Source organism: Bombus impatiens, unplaced genomic scaffold (assembly GCF_000188095.3).
Source record: "Bombus impatiens unplaced genomic scaffold, BIMP_2.2 scf_0653, whole genome shotgun sequence".
Lineage (NCBI taxonomy): Eukaryota > Metazoa > Arthropoda > Insecta > Hymenoptera > Apidae > Bombus > Bombus impatiens.
In genome coordinates, this window is record NT_177072.1 from 465,246 (window position 1) to 485,980 (window position 20,735).

The 20,735-nt window shown below is 32.4% G+C and overlaps 1 protein-coding gene across 2 annotated transcripts in view; it reads left to right on the forward strand.

Annotated features, from left to right (window-relative positions):
* The window catches only part of LOC100748227, a 31,232-nt gene extending 15,917 nt beyond the window's left edge, over nt 1–15,315 (forward strand). For both annotated transcript variants that reach the window (XM_012389722.3, XM_033322674.1), the window contains 3 exons: nt 1,025–1,479; nt 7,041–7,338; nt 11,088–15,315. In XM_012389722.3, the coding sequence (XP_012245145.1) occupies nt 1,025–1,479; nt 7,041–7,338; nt 11,088–11,357 (1,023 nt within the window). In that variant the 3' untranslated portion in view covers nt 11,358–15,315. The remainder of the gene's footprint in view (nt 1–1,024; nt 1,480–7,040; nt 7,339–11,087) is intronic.
* Nucleotides 15,316–20,735: the final 5,420 nt, after the last annotated feature.

Consider the following 20,735-nt stretch of genomic DNA (forward strand, 5'->3'; position numbering starts at 1 on the left):
GACCTCCCGCTCACCTACAGGATGACCCAGGTGCTCACGGGACGCGGCGTGTTCGGCGAGTACCCGAGGAAAATCGGACGGGAGAAGATGGACATCTATCACCACTGCGGGGAGAACAGGGATACGGCGCAGCACACGCTGGAGCTTTGTCCGGCGTGGGAGCTGTCCCGCTACACCCTGCGGCACGTCATAAGCGAAAGATTGCCCCTCTCGGCGATTGTAGAAGTGATGCTGAGCTGGCCACAGGAATACGAGGCTGTCCGCCTCTTCTGCGAGCGAGTTGTGTTCGCAAAGGAACAAGCAGAAAGAGAGAGAAAGAAAAACTCTCACCCTTGTAGGATAACGCGATGGAAGAGGATGGTGGTCAGGCGGCCTAGGGCCGCTTCATCGCCGTCCAAACCGACCACGACTAGAAGGGGGGATAGCGCTAGGGGTAATGGCCTCCCTAACACCAAATTCAACAGTAAGAGAATTATTAGGATTGGCTCGAACAAGAGAACGCGGGAAGGGGGTGTAACAGAAGATAATTCATAAGAGGTTCCTGGAGTACCCCTGTCATACGCTTAGGATGGTCATCGTGGAGTTTTAGTCGGTAAGACTAAAGTAAAGTAGTATCGGTAAGTCCGACACTACTCTTCTGTTACTGATTATTAGCAGCAGCGGAATGTCCACGAGGATTTCTCCACGTCCAAAAAAGAAGTATTAGTTATTAGAGATGTCGAATATTATATATATACATGTCAAATATGCATAATACATCTCTCTTGTTGAAAAGAATTGAAAGAATTTCATGAGTCTAGAATTGATATTTTCCATAAATTAGATAAAATTATATGAAAATTATTCTACTTAAATATACGGTTCTTCAAAAAACCTACATATGCTCAAAACCTCAACATTTTTTACCATCATTATGCATCAACTTAACAAATCAAAATCTATCTATCAATGTAGTCTACTTTCTTCTTTATCTTTCTACTCCAATTATTCTAATTACTGAAATCGAAGCATTCTCCTGTTCCAGGTGAACGTGGCGTCTCTGAAAAAATACAACTGCAACAATGGCAGCGAGTGTAGCGTACTTTCGGGGGTGTTCAACTGCAGCCTTGGCCACTGTGTCAACATAAGTGAGCTGATGTTGTGCCATCATAAGGCTGACGGCATTGTTGTGGACAGCGAGAAGGACAACATGAAGCTGAATGGCTTCTTTAGCTGTCAGAACTCGAGATGCACGAAAATCAAAAGCCGCTTCAATTGCGATCGTTATTGCCCGAATATTGCCACGTCAGGCGTAAACGTGTTCCTTATGCAAGATGACGACGTCATCACCGCGAAATGCCAACGCGGCCTAGCCCTTAACAAAGCAAATGGAAATCTGCTTGGAGTCAGATTAACTACGCCTGAAGAATTTTGGGACGATCGAAATGGAAGTATCGTTGCTAGCTGTTTGGTGGTGAACAAAGAAGCCAACGAAGTAAGGTAAATATTTATCAACGATTATTATTCACTATTAGTTAAACGATGGAAGTTGAAACTTTTATTTCCAATAAAAATAGAAGTTGTTGTGGTTTATAAAATACAGTAATATTTTTTTTTTCACTTGGGTATTTCAAAGTAAAATTATTTTGTAATTGGTTCTCTCTTTTGTGAAAAATATCGTATAGCAACAATGAAACAGTTTTGAGAATGAACGAGTTTCATATCCCAAAAATAATCATTTATGTGGCGAGATTATTGAAATAACAATTAAACTAAATTACTATCGTTAAATATATTTTGACTAATATCTTTCACCATGATCTTATTAGTTTGCTCTGATGTACAGAGTAACAATAAACGGCTACTAGACTTACGAACAAATTTTAAAATGATGTTACTTTTTGGTCTCTTTTATAGAATGCGAATATTTTATCAATTTTTCAACTTATATATTTACTATTTCCACATATTTATGTAAGAAACTTTCTCATATAAAAAAACCTGAATGAAGTTATTCAACAGAACAGTGTAAACCATAATGAAAAGTTGAATTAAATTTAAATCGTTTCTCGGATAAACTATATAAATATGAAAAAGCTGTAATGAATGAGTAATTTTGAGGTCAAGTAACAATGAATCAAACTGTTGCGTACTCTTGTGCCACTCGTTTAGTCGATACTTTTTAGTGACGTCATTCCGTGACAACTAAGATCTCGAATGCAAATCCAAGGAGACTCGTGTAACGGCTTCAAGTTAGTTCGAATAAGTTCGAGAACTGTCTGGTGACGTAATTAAGACGTCAGAAAGCAAACAATCGCATATATATATATATATATATATATATATATATATATATATATATATATATATATATATATATATATATATATATATATATATATATATATATATATATATATATATATATATATATATATATATATATATATATATATATATATATATATATATATATATATATATATATATATATATATATATATATATATATATATATATATATATATATATATATATATATATATATATATATATATATATATATATATATATATATATATATATATATATATATATATATATATATATATATATATATATATATATATATATATATATATATATATATATATATATATATATATATATATATATATATATATATATATATATATATATATATATATATATATATATATATATATATATATATATATATATATATATATATATATATATATATATATATATATATATATATATATATATATATATATATATATATATATATATTATGTCTTCAGATTAATTCGATATCTGGGTACATCCATCCCTAATAAATTATTTTTAACTGAATAATTAATTTCATTCATTTCATCCATTTCCAACTCTATTTAATTATTAATTTCAAAGAAATATTATGTACATCTACGTTATTTCACATGATTTATTTAATTCCAAAATATAATTTTATAAATTAATTGTATTCGAGGCGAAATGTATATTAATGATGTTTATGTATGTCGGGTTAGCGTTGGGATTAGGGTTATGGGCGTTTGATGAATCTCCACTGGAATCAGCCATCGTTGTGGTACAATGAAGATAGAGTTTATTAACACAAGTATGGATACAACCGATTTGACAATTAACGATTAGGCACTCGTAAGACTAATGACAATGGCCTCAGATTCGATAACGAATCCGCGGTCAACGGGATGGCGAATTTATTACTTTCATCAAAGTCTAAGTTGGACTATATGTTAAGACGTGAAATATTCACGGATCGTAAAGACGTTACTTAACTCGTTAATGAGACCGTACGCGAGAGAGTGTCTCTCCGTCACGGTGACGCTGTATAGGAAAACTATGATGGGTGTGTCTAAGGGTACGAGATCATCGGATTCATGGAGAAAAGCCTTCGTCCGGAAAGTAAGGGAAATTGACGTTACTGCTAATTGGTTAATTTTCATATTGGTGGTCAGAGAAGGATGCTATCCGCCCTTGGAGAAAGTTGCTAGCGGGAAGCGTCGTTCTTGTAAAAATTAAGTTTCCCCTATCTTCTCGTAGTTGGAACAAAGACTGTTTGTCTGTTTGAAGGATTTTAGTTAACTAAATCTTAAGATTTATAACAGGACCTTAGACTAGCTGAACATATACTGTGGAGATGCGTCGACATCTGGTAATCATCTTACCCCAAGAATAGGGTCTGCGTGTGGCGAGCCACGGGACAGGAACCGTTGGAATGTTTACTGTCGAGTGCCGCTACAACTATTTCTTTTTAAAGAGAGCTATACTATTACCTCATACCTTTGTTGGACAAAGCGTTCATCCCTTGATTGCGGCCACGTTGGACGCACTGGTTGTCGCCTCGAGCCCAATCCCACTATCACAAATCTCGAACAAATACAATCAGATTGAATGACGACAATTGTTTAATTATGATAGAATCTAAATTACGGTGTTAAGGGATTTTCCCGAAGTTCCAAAGGGGAGGCTCCGATGTTCTTCCATCTTCGACATATATTTATAAGTGTGAAAAAAATGAATATGCGAAGATATATAAAGTATACAACGTAAAGCATTTGGATTTTGATCGAGTGTTTACATGAACATACTGCCTAATATGTGGTCAAAAAAATAAACCAAGGTTATAGAGAATGGTAACTATTTTCATTATTTGTTTTACTACGTGATCTATAGGCACTCGTAATAATAAAATACGCGTAAATATTACATTTTTTTTAATGCATCGAATTAATATCTAAATAGTTGATACATTATTCAGTGTGTCTGTCTAGAACAACGCAGTTGGTCGGCTAGAGAAGATCGACGTTCTTGATTATATTGGGATCAATGTCTCCCTGAGGTTAAACGGTCCGAGCCTTTCGTTCTGTATTTTGGTCGCGTGCATTTTGTTCCTTTTAGTGCTGACGATTCGTGAGTTTTCGGAAAGAAAAATATCGACGTAACAGGAGAAATTAACGATAATTTAACGAAATAAACACACATAAATAATTTAACACAATAAACTAACGAAAAGCTGTCTGTCGCGATATTTCTCGGTGATCGCAAACCCACACGATAAAGCGACAATCTGCCGCACTTTGCCAAGTCAATATTCGATTCAATCGGCTCTCAGAACGATCTTGGAAACTTCCTATGGAAATTCTTTGATCGCGAAGCTCGTACAAACATGTTTGCTACCGTGAATTATGCTACAATTTGTATTCTTAGAACTGTGCTTGCAAATAATTGCGTCATATTCACACCTCAATTTGCATCAATAGGACTGGTTGTCGCTTTTCGAAATTATCTTATACAAATCCGTAAATATGAAATTTTCGATCAAATTAGTGCCGTTCGAAGACCTATGTTTCTGAAAGGTCTTAAAATTTAAATCTTAAAGGTTTTGATGCACAGTGGCTCATCGAAATATTTGAACAACTATAAAGACTTGTTATAAATATATTATGAGTGTTACACGAAAAATTCTGAAATTTCACTAGCATTGCAGTGAAACGTTGATGAAATTTTAAAATATTTTATATGACACGCATAGTATACATGTATTTTCGATCTTTCGCGGGGAGACGCAATCACGAGGAAGCGCGTCAACGAGAGTCTGTAAATTCCCTTTACAATTATAAGAATCAACACCTCGAACAGATCGTTCCCCTTATTTCTTGTGGGATAATAGGGGTGATTGATGTGGTATAACACTGCGATTAACAGAGTTATAAAATTTGTATTTTCAACATTTAATACACTAAAGAGTTACACCGTTATGTACGATATAAATGTCGTAGACGATACTTTGAAGTATAACACTCCGATAGATGAGCACTGAATGTTCTTTCGTAATAGAGCAAGGCCTTTACAGTTGAAGGTGACTTCCTTGATGTAGCAGAAATAGCAATTGAGCAGACTAAGTTTAGATATGAAGTGACTACTCTGTAGTCTAGAGCACAAGTTTAGAGAGATGAAGTGACTGCTCTGTAGTGATGAGAACCAGAGAAGTTCGTTCTTGTGTGATTACGGAGGAAAGCTCGGTGTGGATGTGTCTTTTGAACTAAAGACGTGGATTCGTTGTTTACACTTTTCGTTAGAAAAGTGAGAGTAACGATTCGCAATGCCCATTGGTTATAGCCAACGTTAATAAAAGAAGATTAGAGGAGGAAGCCTCCTACTGACGTGGCTCGGGGGTGACCTTGTTCATGGGAAAAACCGGCTTTTTCGTTAGACAAGTATCCACTTTTTCCGTTATGTAACTACTCGCTTTCTTCGTAAGAACGTGCAATAAACCTAAGGACTGTTTTCAGTACCAGCTATAAACCGAAAATACTTGCAGGATTAAAGGTTCTTGCAAAGTGATAAGATTCAGTTTTTTGGGCCTTGACGTTCAGACAATGAAGGATGTCGCACGGACCATCTCACGCGACGTAACAATACATATACTATATAAGAGTTTTCTGTGATATGTGTTCAAATGCTTTCGTGAGTCACTTTAAGTACGTAACTGTACTTTTGCATTTCCGTATCATTTACTTATCATGGACACGTGTAGTTTCCATATATTCTAGTTCTTTGGCTCTAGAAGACGCCGATAAGGGTATTTCCATGGCAACCATTGATCCTGCGGCTCTACCCACCGATTCATTCCCTATCTTTCGAGTTTTTCTGGCTCGTGTGTTTTCTCCTCGCTTCTTTTATTTCGATACTTCATCTGTACTCTTCTTTTATATCTACGAACGCCCACATTAAGGGCGCCGGGTCAAAACGGTCGACGGGTATAAGAACCAGGGAACAACGAGGCAGGATTTTTACACCGAATCACCAAATAAAAACAGTCGTTTCGAAAGATGTGTAGTCAAGCATTCGCGGTCAGAGCAAGCGAAATTTCTTTTGAAATGTGTTTACGAAGGAATGTTTCAATGAGGAAAATGAGGCAACTTGGATAAACTATTCCACTTTGTCAACAACTTGTTTTCTGGGTGAGACATGTAAAGATTATTATATACGTGTAAGGATTATTCAGGTTATTTGTACATACGAAGCTTCGATTTCGAATAAGTCGATATTAAAGATTTGTCGATTACAGATGAGCTTACACGTGATCTCGCTTGTACTTACACATACATGTATATTAGTAAATGTCAGTACGAATGGTCTATATTGTTCTTTCAGATCATCATGTTAGATAGCAAAAACTTTGTAAATGTACAACTTTTTCTGAATGTAGAAGTTATTACAAATGTCTCTACCAACATTATTCTGTCCTGTGTATTACGTTTTTATACGCATTCTTCTCCGACTTATTCCAACATGAAACTCTGTGTAAAATAATGTTAAGAATGTTTTCGAGCAATTTATTATCAAGCTCATACTACTTAATTTACTAAAAGAAATTTATTAGGAAACTCCAATCTTAAAAGAGGAAGTATTTTTCCCACATTTTCTGAAGTGGAAACACAATGGGAAAAATACGTGATGACATTTTATAACGTCGTTTCGTAAGTCAGGTTTTGGCTTCTTCTCCGCAGGACGCAGGATTGCGTGAATGGCACCTTATTAAAGGAGATCCCAGTACCTGAGCCGAGTATCAATTTTACAAGCTTTCTGAATATATATGAAAAGAGCTTACAATACCCTGTGGATCCTACGAATGTCTACGTGCCGGAACAACGATCGCTGACAATTTACAATAGTTCCCGCCTTTATATCAACTACGAAGGCTGTGTCAACACCCTGAAAGGAGAATGTAAAGATTTTCTTGCTACTCATGGCCGGGATGGTGACAATCAGACGGCACAAAGTCGATACCCCTGTTACTACATAAAGGTATGCTATTTTCTGGAATAGCTCATTTTCTTTGAAAATTAGCTTTTTCAATTTTCTCTTATGAAATCATTTTTCTTAAAAAAAAATATTGTGCCTTTACACGACTTTAATGAACACATTCCATTTCATAAGTCTTTGCTTAGCAATGCTTTTAAGAACCTGTTGCTTCAAACTAATGTTTCTGCATGACATTTATTTCTCTAAAGCCAAGAAAGAAATTATATAAGATACGTATAAAGAACGATTCTATAGAAAATTTTCTCAATTTTACAGTAGTATCCCTGTTATTAAAGTAAGAAATGAGTTTTCCTGCCACCATGAAATCTTTTCTAATATAAATATTCCGCGTAAAAGCTTCGTAAAGCTTTGAAACAAAGGCTCATGGTGTATAGAAGATTAATTTCATTAGAAAAACACACCAGTACTTTCAACACCGCCTAATCAACTTTTTAATTGAATCGAACCATCCACTGGCTGGTATGTTTTAATACGCTCAAACTTTGATAGAATCGGCATCAAGCGAAATAAAACTTTTGGCTGGTGGAAAATTGCATTAAGCAACATTGAACAAGAATTACTGTGAATTTTCCTGCAATTAAACTTTTCAAGTATAGATTAACAGGGAAAATGTACCGTTACGTCCTTTGAACATTTCTACGAGTATCTATGGGAATAAAAATATTACGTAATAATTGCTTTGTTTTGTTCAATGCAAGACGCAAGGTTTAATGAATGACTCGAGTGGAACTGCATCCTAAACAACGCAAACTGTTTTTATATTTCTTCTTTTTTATTTCTACAAAAAATAATACGTTACCGTTGCACTCGTTATTCGGTTTCCTTTAATTGGATCTTCAACGAAATTATTTTGTAACAGAGAGTTTCGCGCAGCTCTCAACGATCGGCTCCCTCGTCTTCCACTTTCACGAATTAAATTACGGAGTCCAACGAAGCCCGATGCATTTAATTATTCCTTTTTTTTCCGGCATACTTCCGCGCCATGGTTCAAGTAAGCTTCGAGTTATATCCATTTTTAATGGAGAAGCATGAACCTCTGTTTCGCGCATATTTCGTTATTTCTAATCTAGCAATTGTTGATTTATTTTAACGTATTTTGAAACTAGTAATATGGAATAAATCACGGAACATAACGTTTGAGATTATACGAATATCCTAGAAATGTTATGTTTAATTAATGAAAATAACTGAAACGTGGTAATATGACTGTTAATTCAAAATTAATATCAATCAATGTCTTATTTGGAATAAAATTCTCTTTGTAATTAATGGTATTTTGCTATACTGCTGTCCTTTTAATTAAGTTTTCTTTCAGATCGTAAAAACCAATTTTGAAATTTTCGAGAATATAAAATTTGATAACATTACGAAACTCCTGGAATTTAATTAACTATTTCGGTATCCTTAAAAAATAAACTTTTACATGATTTATGAAAAGCAATATGTTCATTTTAATTAAACTTTATTCCGAGAATAATGTTTTTCTTTGAGGAAGAAACAAGAAAATAGGGCAAACATAAAAAAGTCAAACCTACAGAGAGAAAATTGTACGAGGAAGCTGTTTTATTTTTCATCAAACATTCGTGTTGGCAATTTAAATCCTAAATTTTTTAAGAACCAGCCTTCTTCTATCTTCTATCTTCTTGTTCTATCTGCCTTTGCCTTTGCATTGTCAAAACGTCATTTCAATGCTTTTTACACCCTTTCAATAAAGGGATATGAAAAATACATCAAAGAAATCGTAAACTACCGTTTTATTACGTAGCTATATTTTAGTATACAGGAGAAATTTATAGATATGTATCACATATGGTACATACATATGTGTAGCAATCATATATTATACATTTGATGTTTCCCTTCAACATAGGGTAATTAGAGAGTAAATATCGCCTGGGACGATTTATCACTAACAACAAGTGTATGCTTCTATACATCAATTAACATTTGATTAAAAGTTTATGTAATCATTTTATGTAATTAATTACTATTTATGCTGCCTATCTATCTAATTTACAAATGAATTATGTATATTTAAAAACTTTCATTGCAAAAATGTAGAACAGAGTTGGAAATCAATTTTAACGCCAAATAAGATCATAATTATATAGATTAAAAATAATTCTTAAGTGTAATATCCAATGCGTGGCAAGATAGAACACAAGATTTTATGGATCTTCCATATAATATACAGGGTGGTTGGTAACTGGTGGTACAAGCTGAAAGGGGGTGATTCTACGCGAAAAAAGAAGTCGAAAATGTAGAATAAAAATTTCTTTTTTAATTTTTTTTTTTAATTTTTCCATCGAGACAACGATCTACAGTGAGATCAGTTATAAAATACCGCACGCGTACCGAGCGAAAATTCAAAGTCGATTTTCTCGAAAACAATGTCTCAAACGAAAAATTTTTATTCTATATTTTCGACTTCTTTTTTCGTAGAATCACCCCCTTTCTGCTTGTACCACCAGTTACCAACCACCCCGTATATGTATCAATGCTTTTTACACCCTTTCAATAAAGGGATATGAAAAATACATCAAAGAAATCGTAAACTACCGTTTTATTACGTAGCTATATTTTAGTATACAGGAGAAATTTATAGATATGTATCACATATGGTACATACATATGTGTAGCAATCATATATTATACATTTGATGTTTCCCTTCAACATAGGGTAATTAGAGAGTAAATATCGCCTGGGACGATTTATCACTAACAACAAGTGTATGCTTCTATACATCAATTAACATTTGATTAAAAGTTTATGTAATCATTTTATGTAATTAATTACTATTTATGCTGCCTATCTATCTAATTTACAAATGAATTATGTATATTTAAAAACTTTCATTGCAAAAATGTAGAACAGAGTTGGAAATCAATTTTAACGCCAAATAAGATCATAATTATATAGATTAAAAATAATTCTTAAGTGTAATATCCAATGCGTGGCAAGATAGAACACAAGATTTTATGGATCTTCCATATAATATACAGGGTGGTTGGTAACTGGTGGTACAAGCTGAAAGGGGGTGATTCTACGCGAAAAAAGAAGTCGAAAATGTAGAATAAAAATTTCTTTTTTAATTTTTTTTTTTTAATTTTTCCATCGAGACAACGATCTACAGTGAGATCAGTTATAAAATACCGCACGCGTACCGAGCGAAAATTCAAAGTCGATTTTCTCGAAAACAATGTCTCAAACGAAAAATTTTTATTCTATATTTTCGACTTCTTTTTTCGTAGAATCACCCCCTTTCTGCTTGTACCACCAGTTACCAACCACCCTGTATATGTATCCTACAATCTCCTTGCCTATTCTGCAGTTTATTTCATTCAGTCCACGAAAATTACACAGACATTCGCAAGATACGTTCGGTCATGTCCACCTAAAGCCTTGGATCTCTACGCTTCCTCCTTTCACCCTAATCCCAAGCACTTAATACTTCCACTTATCCCTAGCACTCAAAACTCAGTTACAGTTACCATTCATACAAACCTCGCATTCCTACAAATATATTTAGGAATATACAAGTAAATACAAGTAGAAAAGATTCCAATCTTCATTCCATATATCATTTCCACGTTTCAAACTGAAAAATCATAATCGAAGCAGATCGTGGGCACGTTATTTCACATTTATTCTCAACGACGAGTAATCAACAATTACGTAACGTGCCTACTTCCGATATTTCCCGCGCGGCTTCTAACGTCATTTGTTACAGAACAACTCGTTATTAGTCGTGGCACGTTTTGACCTGAATAAGACACGGACGGAATTGCTGATCGCCATCATCGTGCCATCGGGCTCATTCGTCATCAGCCTGACGACGCTCGTTATCATAACGCGATTGGTGCAGGTGGGCGACGATGCGAAGATGCGTTGCCGTTACTGCATCGACAAGCAGGAGGTCGAGGGCGAGGACGAAGGACTCGTAGAGGACTCGTCCCAAGGTCAGGTAAACGAGAACGAGATCAAAAGCATGGCGCTTTAGCAGTTTAAGCCATCCGGGACGAGTACCGTGCTCCGTTACGAGAGAGTGCCATTGATCGACACTGACGAAGCCGAGGACTCATTTTGAACAAAAGGGCAACGTTATATTTTCATTAAAAATTGATTAGCAGTGAATTTAATTACCTTCATGACATTCATTAATGTGTTTCAATCTCGAAATCAAATATATGGTATCTCGCGCATTTTACGATTCGAATTAACAAGAAATCTTGTGAAATCGCTGTTAAGTGATGATAAAAGTGAGATCAATTACAGAATTTGCCCTTAAATAGTCTCATAAACGTTACTTACGGTGATAAAAATAAATTATATTGTTCACCAAGCGAACCTTGTCATTTGTGGAACGAATAAAAAGTGTGTACGTGTGTATTCCTTTGTGTGAAATTAATTGGCAGTACTAAGAAAGATGTTAAACGTAGAAATATTGAACGTAAATTGTTCTTTGATCGTGCAAACGCTTCAGCTGTATCGCACTGTTTACAAAGTCGATTAAACGCTTTCCGCAAACGATTATCAATTCGATTAATCGTCATATACTTTTGTAAAAAGTATAAAACGGTAAACGGAGGAATAAACGATCAACAACCGAGGGGTTCGTGTTTCATACAGCTTGTGTATCACGCGTTTCTGATCGAGTATGGCTATAAAAAAAGGGGGGGAGGGGTGCGCGTAGATTTATTTGTAATTAATAACATTTTTAAAGACCTAAAAAAAGACTGATTTCCTTTTTTTGCTGAAATATCACCGTTTTTATCTAGCAGATATTACCAATGAAGACGAACAAATTACTCAGTGTTGTTGAGTTCGATTGGAATATAGGTAGTAAACGAATTGGTGAATCCAATTGCAATGTACAACACGCGTTCTCTTCGTGCACTTTCCGTAAGAGCGCACAATAAAATGTGTTCGAACAGAATATTTTATTGTTTTTAATATTATTCGGTCCTCGTAGAAATTTCATCGTTCGTTCAATGTAATGAAAAAACCGGAAGAAATGCTTGGTGCAGCACAAATCAACGGGTAATAAATTCATAACTTGTTGAATGTATAATACAATGTTAACGGCCATAATACCGATACCTTTCTCATGACTAAAAAGGTTAAATATTAATGTTTCTAAGAAAACAAAAATTTCTTGCATTAATAATAAATTAAAGTAAATACGAAATAAATTAAACTAAATAATAATTTTTAATTAATAATGATAAATGATATGAAATACGATAGATATATTAAAGCAAATATTGCTAATTTTTATTCTTGCCTTAATTGCAGAAATTTACGCTTTCTTACTTTCGGAATTTCGCAAAATTATTGGCCGCGAATGTGTCCAAACAAAAGCTTGCGATGGATTTTATATCGTCTTCCAGGTGGAAACAAAAGATGAAGGTACGAGGAAGGTAGGAGGTTTAAAAGTCACCCACATTAGTGGCCAAAGTAATTAAATAATCATTTAATCATATATTTGTATACATTCTATGGATATTTTACATTATCATCGATGCCTTGAATAATTTGTGACTGCTTTGATTAATTATGTTAACAGAACTATGTTCAATATATATATAAAAGTAATACTTGAAAGATTATGATTAGAGGCCAGCTTTTTAAATATTAGATGCAAAAAATATTCTGTGTCTTTGCTTTCATGTTCAGTACAAAATTTTTATCTCAATTTTTAAAAATTGGGATATTTCGAATAACTGAAAGCTTTCTATTGTTCGACTGTTTTTATTCAGCAATTCTTGTTATTTTTACGTCTCGAGTTTTTTACAGCCACTGGGATGTAGTTTGTAATTGGTTCAAATCTAAAATTTCTTTCAAAAAAATTTTTGGTATAAAAATAGAACAGATCATTTCGACGACTTTAGCAATGTTTTTCTTAACTATATATGATCATTTGTCAAGTTATATCGCAGATAGAATGATAGATAACACTTTATTGTAAAAGTTAACTATCAAACACGTTAATAGACGGTAAGATATCTCAATTTGAAATAATGACATAGAATAATGATGCAGTGTATACAATTAAAAACACTCAAATTTTTTCTACTAATATGTCATTTAAGAAAGTACCTTTTTACTTTACCTTCAATAAAGAAAGTCTTTTTAAAACTAAAAATAAGATTACTAGTGAACTACTGAAAGATTTACTTCTAAAAATCAGAACTCAGAACTAAACATCGTAATTAAAGAAAGAAAGTTCGAATTAAGTTCGAAGTTCGAAATATTGTTTCATAAAAACTTGAAAAGTGATTATACACGTGATAAATATTTTCTGACTGTATAGATATAGATATTTCGTAGGAAAGGAAATATGATGAAAATAGAATGAGACAAAGAACCAACTAGAACAACAATGAAATATTGTTAACTGGTTAATTGTAAAAAAATTCATGTTTCTCCGTGCGCGCGATGATTCAGAGCACGAACGAAAAATATCGCGATGCTTTCGATGTACAAGGTAGATTAGAAAGAAAAAAACAATTTATTCTGTAGAAGTTATTCGTTAGGTTTCCAGTTTTCGAGCGTACATTGAAGCCGATTTAACCTCGGTTGATCTCGAGTTTCGACTGTCAACGAACGTACACTTATATTATATTTCACAGATGGTGATGTTGTATACCAAAATATAGAGTATAAACGAGTAGAGATTAAATATCGATTTACCAGTGTTATTAGCAAATATTTCATTTCAAACGCTGCGACTACCTATAAAAAAGTTATAGCATCGTTCGTTTGCGATAAATGCAATTAAAACTTAATCAGAGATTTAGATCTTTTACAGGCTAGCAGTGTTATTCGATTTTTTATGAAAGTAGCTGAAATGCTTGCTGGTCTTGTGTTACAGTCACCAACTTCGATTGTCAATGTTGAATCGTGCTACGAAAGCTTAAACTTGTAGCTATAGAATATCTCAAAGATATCACATTCTATTCTTATTTCTAATAAACTTTGGATTACTTATAATTCACTGATAGTAACATTATTTTTTTAATAAGATCATTGTAGATATACAAGATAGAGTATAATCGTAAATGACTAATGCCACCCTCTCGATAGTATAAAAGTTTTTGTTCATAAGATATATTTAAATAAATATAATAGATTGAACAAAGAACAAGAAATGATAGTTATGTGAATAAATGTGTCATTCAACAGTTGCTATTTGAAGAATATTTATGTAACATAATGAAAGACAATTTACTTCTTGTAATATGTCAATACTCGATTGAGCAGCAACATTTTAGATCATTGCATTTAATATAAAACTGTTATTCAAAAATCATTGCAATCATTTTTTTCCGAATTTTGATAACAAAGAATAAAAAATATTTTCAAGACATTTTATTTGAAGAACAATTTTTTGCTTAATATTTGTGTTCTATAAATGTAGATTACAAGCTAGTATATGACATGTAGACAAAAGAAATTGTGTTTTCAATGCATGTAAAATACCGATAAAGCTATACACTATCATATTTGTCATGTTATATGTGCCTTCTTCCGTTTACGCTAAAATTGATAAAATATAATCAATCGTGTCTTCAAATAACGTAACTCTTTCGCTAGAAACTTATACGAATCAAAAACATTCTTACAAAGAAAGCCTTTAGTAACTTCATAGCGAATAATAAAATAAAAGCTCTCATCAATTATAAATTTATACAATCGTCAAATGAATCACATTTCGATTGAAAAAGGGCCAACAGCATTTATTAAGTGTTACCGAATTAAAGAGCGAAAGGGTTAACTAACTGCGGCTAAGATGTAACAAATTGAAGAGATCTGTACTTATATGAACAATATATATAAATATAATATATTTATGTTATATCCATTTATTGTCTGAATATATTTGTAATAACGTATATGTATGTATGAAACAACGGAACCTACATGTATCATTTATAATAAAATTATTGTTTATCAAATTTCTATATTTTAAAATCTTTCATATTTTACATAATTTCTATTCCTTAAAATCTTTATAGATATATTTCCATTGGAAAGGGTAGATTTATATAGATTTATACAACAGTTAGAAATACCGTGGTATATCCGATAAATTAAGAAACATAGCATATTTGAAAAGTAGATTACACTTTCGTTATTTTACATGTGTGGGGCGGTTATTAAACACACGATTTATTATGCATTACATTGGGAGGAAACAAGCGTGCATGTCGAAATACATTTATCGAAATGCATTTATGCGAAACAAAGAGACGGAAAGAGATGACTGAAACAATTAATTTGCATGTTACACGGCGATCTATATTTGTAATTGTAAATGCGTCAAGCGTTTATGGTTTTCATGGTTATCTCTTTGAAAAGTGAGATCAGTTTCGTTATTCATTTGATATTGTCTAATCACTTTATACATTCGTACTTTTTACGAATCACAAATTCTTATTTTTACGTATTACAAACATATGTATCGTAAGGAACACTTTTCAAAAATAAAATTAAAAAGGTACCGTAAAAATGACAAAGAATTATAAAAAATAGTGGTGAATATACTGTAGATTGAATTGAATCATAATCTAGTATTTCTTACACGACTAATACATAAATTTTAATATTTTTGGTACTTGGATTTGGATTTCACTTTTCATAAACTAAAAATGTAATAAGTAAAGCATCGAAAATAATAATAGTAGAATTCGTTAGAAATGAATACTCTTAGGAATTGTGTACGATAGCTAAAATTGGAGCACGCATAAAAATCAGTATTATTCTCCTTCTCTTTGCTTATGCTATTCCCGTCACGAACACGTACGTACTCTTCGCATAATTGCGTGTATATGAAATATTTATTGGGTCTGCATATATTACGTCTTTCAATTATACGAATCCATTGTTTGCTGTGTGAAAAATTGCGATTCGAGAAATTTACCTCAATATATCAGTTTAATGAATATCTTTTGATCTTTTTTAAACATAATGTAAGCATTGAGAACGAAAGTACAATAACGTTGGCATGAGTTGCGTGTCTTATTGTACTTCTCGTCGAGGACACGTTTCAGAGAAGCTACAGAATAACAAACGATAGAGCGATTACACTTACGATATGTGTACTGGTAATGATGGTAAGTACTTTTTTCTTTTATGCGATAAATGAACATTTTTTAATTAAACTTTTTCGCAATAAAGAATATTATAACCAGCTATAATACAGAATACTATAAATTAGAAATAAGCAAATCAATATCAATTTTATAAGAACATGTAATAATATAATATATATAGATTATAATCATAATCGTTTTTTAGAATTAAATATGTTTGAAGAAAAAACTATAACTAAACATAAAGAATTAATACCATGTATAAACCAGGAATAAAAAGTTAATTTGGTTAAATTTTATAAGACTACGTAATAGTATAAGAAATTGTAACATTTATGTTCATTAATCACCTTGGAATTTATGATTTCTTAAATTTCTATATTTATGAAATTCGATGGTTGAATCTAACATTAATCACTATCCTTAATAACCTTAATAAAAACCTTAATAAAAAGGGAGACAAAGTCGAGTCGACATTAATAGCCATCAGAATTGAAAGTAGGTCGAAACCGAGTACATTCAATGTCAAATCAACGTACCAACTAATCAAATAATTTTTATTCACTCGTTTTCCTATAATTTTATAATCGTAAGTTGGCTGTATCTTTTTTTGTATATTTTGTATATTTTGTATATACCACGTAGTGTGATGATCTAAAGTAAAAAGTATTCTTACAGTAGATAAAGTTTAAATCTTACACGAAGGGTTGAAATCATCGGATCGATACACTAATGTAATCAAAGACCTTGACGAAATGTACACACATAACTACGCCCTAACAACAGAGAAATATGGAATTGCGTCTTTCTCTCATCGATCGAAGAATTTTTAATCTCAGGCATAGTCGTTATTTAAGTAGTCTAATTAATTTTAGTAATTCTTTTTTTATTAAAGTATAGATAAGTTAGTGATAGGAAGAATACTCATTAGATATTTGTATTAATTACTTTCTATTCTCTTACTCATTAATAATGGCATTGCTAAATAAAAGAAGCTGCTTTTTTATAAGGACAGTTTACATAGCTGAAAGGATGACATTCATTCTTTCTGCTTTTTTCGTCCATAATTCTTTTTATCTACCGTAGTCTAGGATTCTTTATTTCATTAGAGATACGAGACTAGTTTCCGAGATTGTATTTAATGTCGCTCTCTTATTATATCAACTGTTGCTTGTAACTATGCAAATAGGAAAACATGAATTTATTAATGACGAGGGATTTCTTATACCAAATGTGATGTATTAAGTTCAATATTTACGATGTCTTAATTTAAGCACCATTGTTTTAAATATTCATCTATCGATTCGGGTTATTATCAAAAGCGATTTGAAGCTCCAAACAAGATTAAGAACTGAAACTTCTTACTACAATTTTCTTATAACTTTAAGAAAGGAGCTTGGAAAAATTCAGTTTGAAAAAATACGATTTCTTCATTGAAAAATAATTTGTCGAACAGATACGAAAAATATAGGAAAAATTAGAATACTTTATTGTAAAAACTTTCGCTCATTATCCCTCTACATTACGGAAAAGTTTATAACAAATAAAAATGATATTCAGTTGCGCATAAATTGCAAATATTATAGAAAGTTTAGTATTACGGATTAAATTACAAAGTCTCTATATACCATTGATTAATTTCAATAAATTAAAAAACTTATAGAAGAAATTTGTTTGGAAACTGCATGAAACAAACTTGTGTCAAAGATTTAATTCAATATGATATTTTATTTTTTAAAATTTCATATTCTATAGAGAAAGAATTTATTTATGAAATATCAATTCGGAAAAATATAAAATTCATGAAACGATAAAAGAAAATTATGAGAGATAAATTCTATTATTGATAGGTCACAGTTGAATGTACTTTGTAACATAAATGGAAATCACGCAATTATGGCTCTTGATCGATAACAGAAATAGAAGAATCGTTTAACGAGTTTGTTCAACTGGCACGAATATATCTTCTGAACATGAAACTCATGTATTTCTGACAGAACTTCATTATTTATTGTGTTTGTTAAATTTAATTACGTTTTGATTTATTCCACTTAATCTGTTTTATTTAACTGAAAAAATATAAATGTATGCCAGAAGTTCCTTACACTGTTTGCCAAAATTATGACTCCATCGATTCTTTCTAATATATGATTTGAATAAAATAAATTTTTGAATTATCGACAACATATGAAGCTCAATCAGTCGAATCACGTCTAAACAATTTATATTTCTTCCTTTACAAACATGCTAACGCGAAATAAATATGATATGAAAAGGAATCGGTTAGATCTCTCACAACATACGACTTATACTCATTATACTATGAGGTGTGCATCTGAAATGAATTAACCTACTTTAAAAAGGACGTTCAGTAATGGTCGATAATAAAATACATGTTGCTCTATCTGAGTCTTTAAATCGGTAACGACACCATACCGTTCATACTATGGGACAGAATGAATGGTTGCATAAAACGCAGAAGATAAAATAATTAATATGAACTTTTGATTAAATATTAATTTGGGATATTCCATATATAAAATTATTAATTTGAAAATGAACTTCATGCTTCTTTCTTATTGGAGTTATTCATAAAATTACATTTGAAACGTGCGTAAAGTGATCTAATACATTACATATTCAAATCACAAGCAAGGTACAAGATAAAATTATGACGCCTTTGTAACCCCCTTTCAAGTTCCATATTCTGAAATACCGATTGTGCAAAGTATCAGAAGAAATATTTTATATCTTAGACAGAGATAGGAACGTATATTGGATATTTTTGACACGCAATTTTGGGGATCATCTGACTCCCTTTTCATTCTCGTGTCACATGCTACATTATTGATTTTATAATATATAGAATAAGATTATAATCTTCATAATGGTTAAAATAAAAATTGAATGTAACTATGAAATTATAAATTATAAATTGTTATTTTAGATAACACAAAATTCTATATTTTTTTAGTACTTATGTTATTCATCCTTCATACAGGTTAAATAAATAGATGGATGATTGGAACGGTAATTTTGAACAGAAATTACAATATTCTTAATTCCATTTCGATTTTAACATGATCTGACTCGATAAATGATTTTATCTTTCAAATTGTTAATAATACGAGAAATATAATATTTTTCGATGTTTATTCCATTATTAATTTTTTTTGTATCTTCATCATAATAAATAAATTATAGTACAATTTTAACATAATCTAGACATTAATAACTATTTCAAACCTATATAAAAGCTGATCCAATAATGTAATTAAATTTCCATGTTAAAACTATAGTTCTATTTCATGCTAAATGAAAATTATCTTTAATTATTTCTATTACTTATTAATCAATTTCACTTGTCTGACAACGCACGCAAATATGTCAAAATTGTCTACGTTCTAAAATATTCATATACAGTATTAACAATGAAAACGTTTTGCTAGAACACTTACCTTTTTCCAGGAAACCACTCATTCGTGCCCATATAATGCAGATTTCATTACACAAAAACCGTAGGACTGAATATTTCTTATAACAGCGAAAATTTCTCGTACCACTCTATTTCGAAGTTCGTTAACTAATAATCGTTTTATGATGCAACATACGAAATTTAGATTCTCGAATGCGATTTTCGAACGCAATTCTTAAATGAGAAGGGGAGGGGGGAGAACGAATGTTCGCGCCGATTTATCTTAAGATGTGTGAGTTTATTTGACGTCCGTAATGGGAGCATTAACATCATAATATTTTCATTGTTATTCTTTCTACATTTATATGCTCTTATTGACTTATTATTACTGTGCGTTCATATAGTGACATGTTCAATGTTATATCGTTAAATGAAAGAATCAATCAATCTTTTATGTTCTTTTCTTGTTCTTTCTTTGATTATTATGTATTTAGAGGTTAGTGTCATCGGTAGCTTGTATTGTTATGTGGGGAGCACGAGGCGGCTACGGTTTCTCAGGGCGTAGAACCACGCCCTGGGATACCCCGATGAATCTGATATTCTCCTATAGCCGGATGGCGACTGGTCGGCCCCCGCCAGTTTTCCGATCCGCGCCAGTTTGCCGATCCGGTGCGGAGAACTTCAGAGCAGTTGCTGGGCCCGTATCTGCCAAGACCACTCACCTCACCTTCTTGTGTGTCACCCTGCACCAGCCTTGACCGGGGCAGGGTGCGAAAGAGTGAGTGGCACCAGGATGGAAACCCTTGTTGACGACCTGGGCGATTTCTCAGGATTAGAATGGATAGAAAAACGAATCAAAGAAACGTTT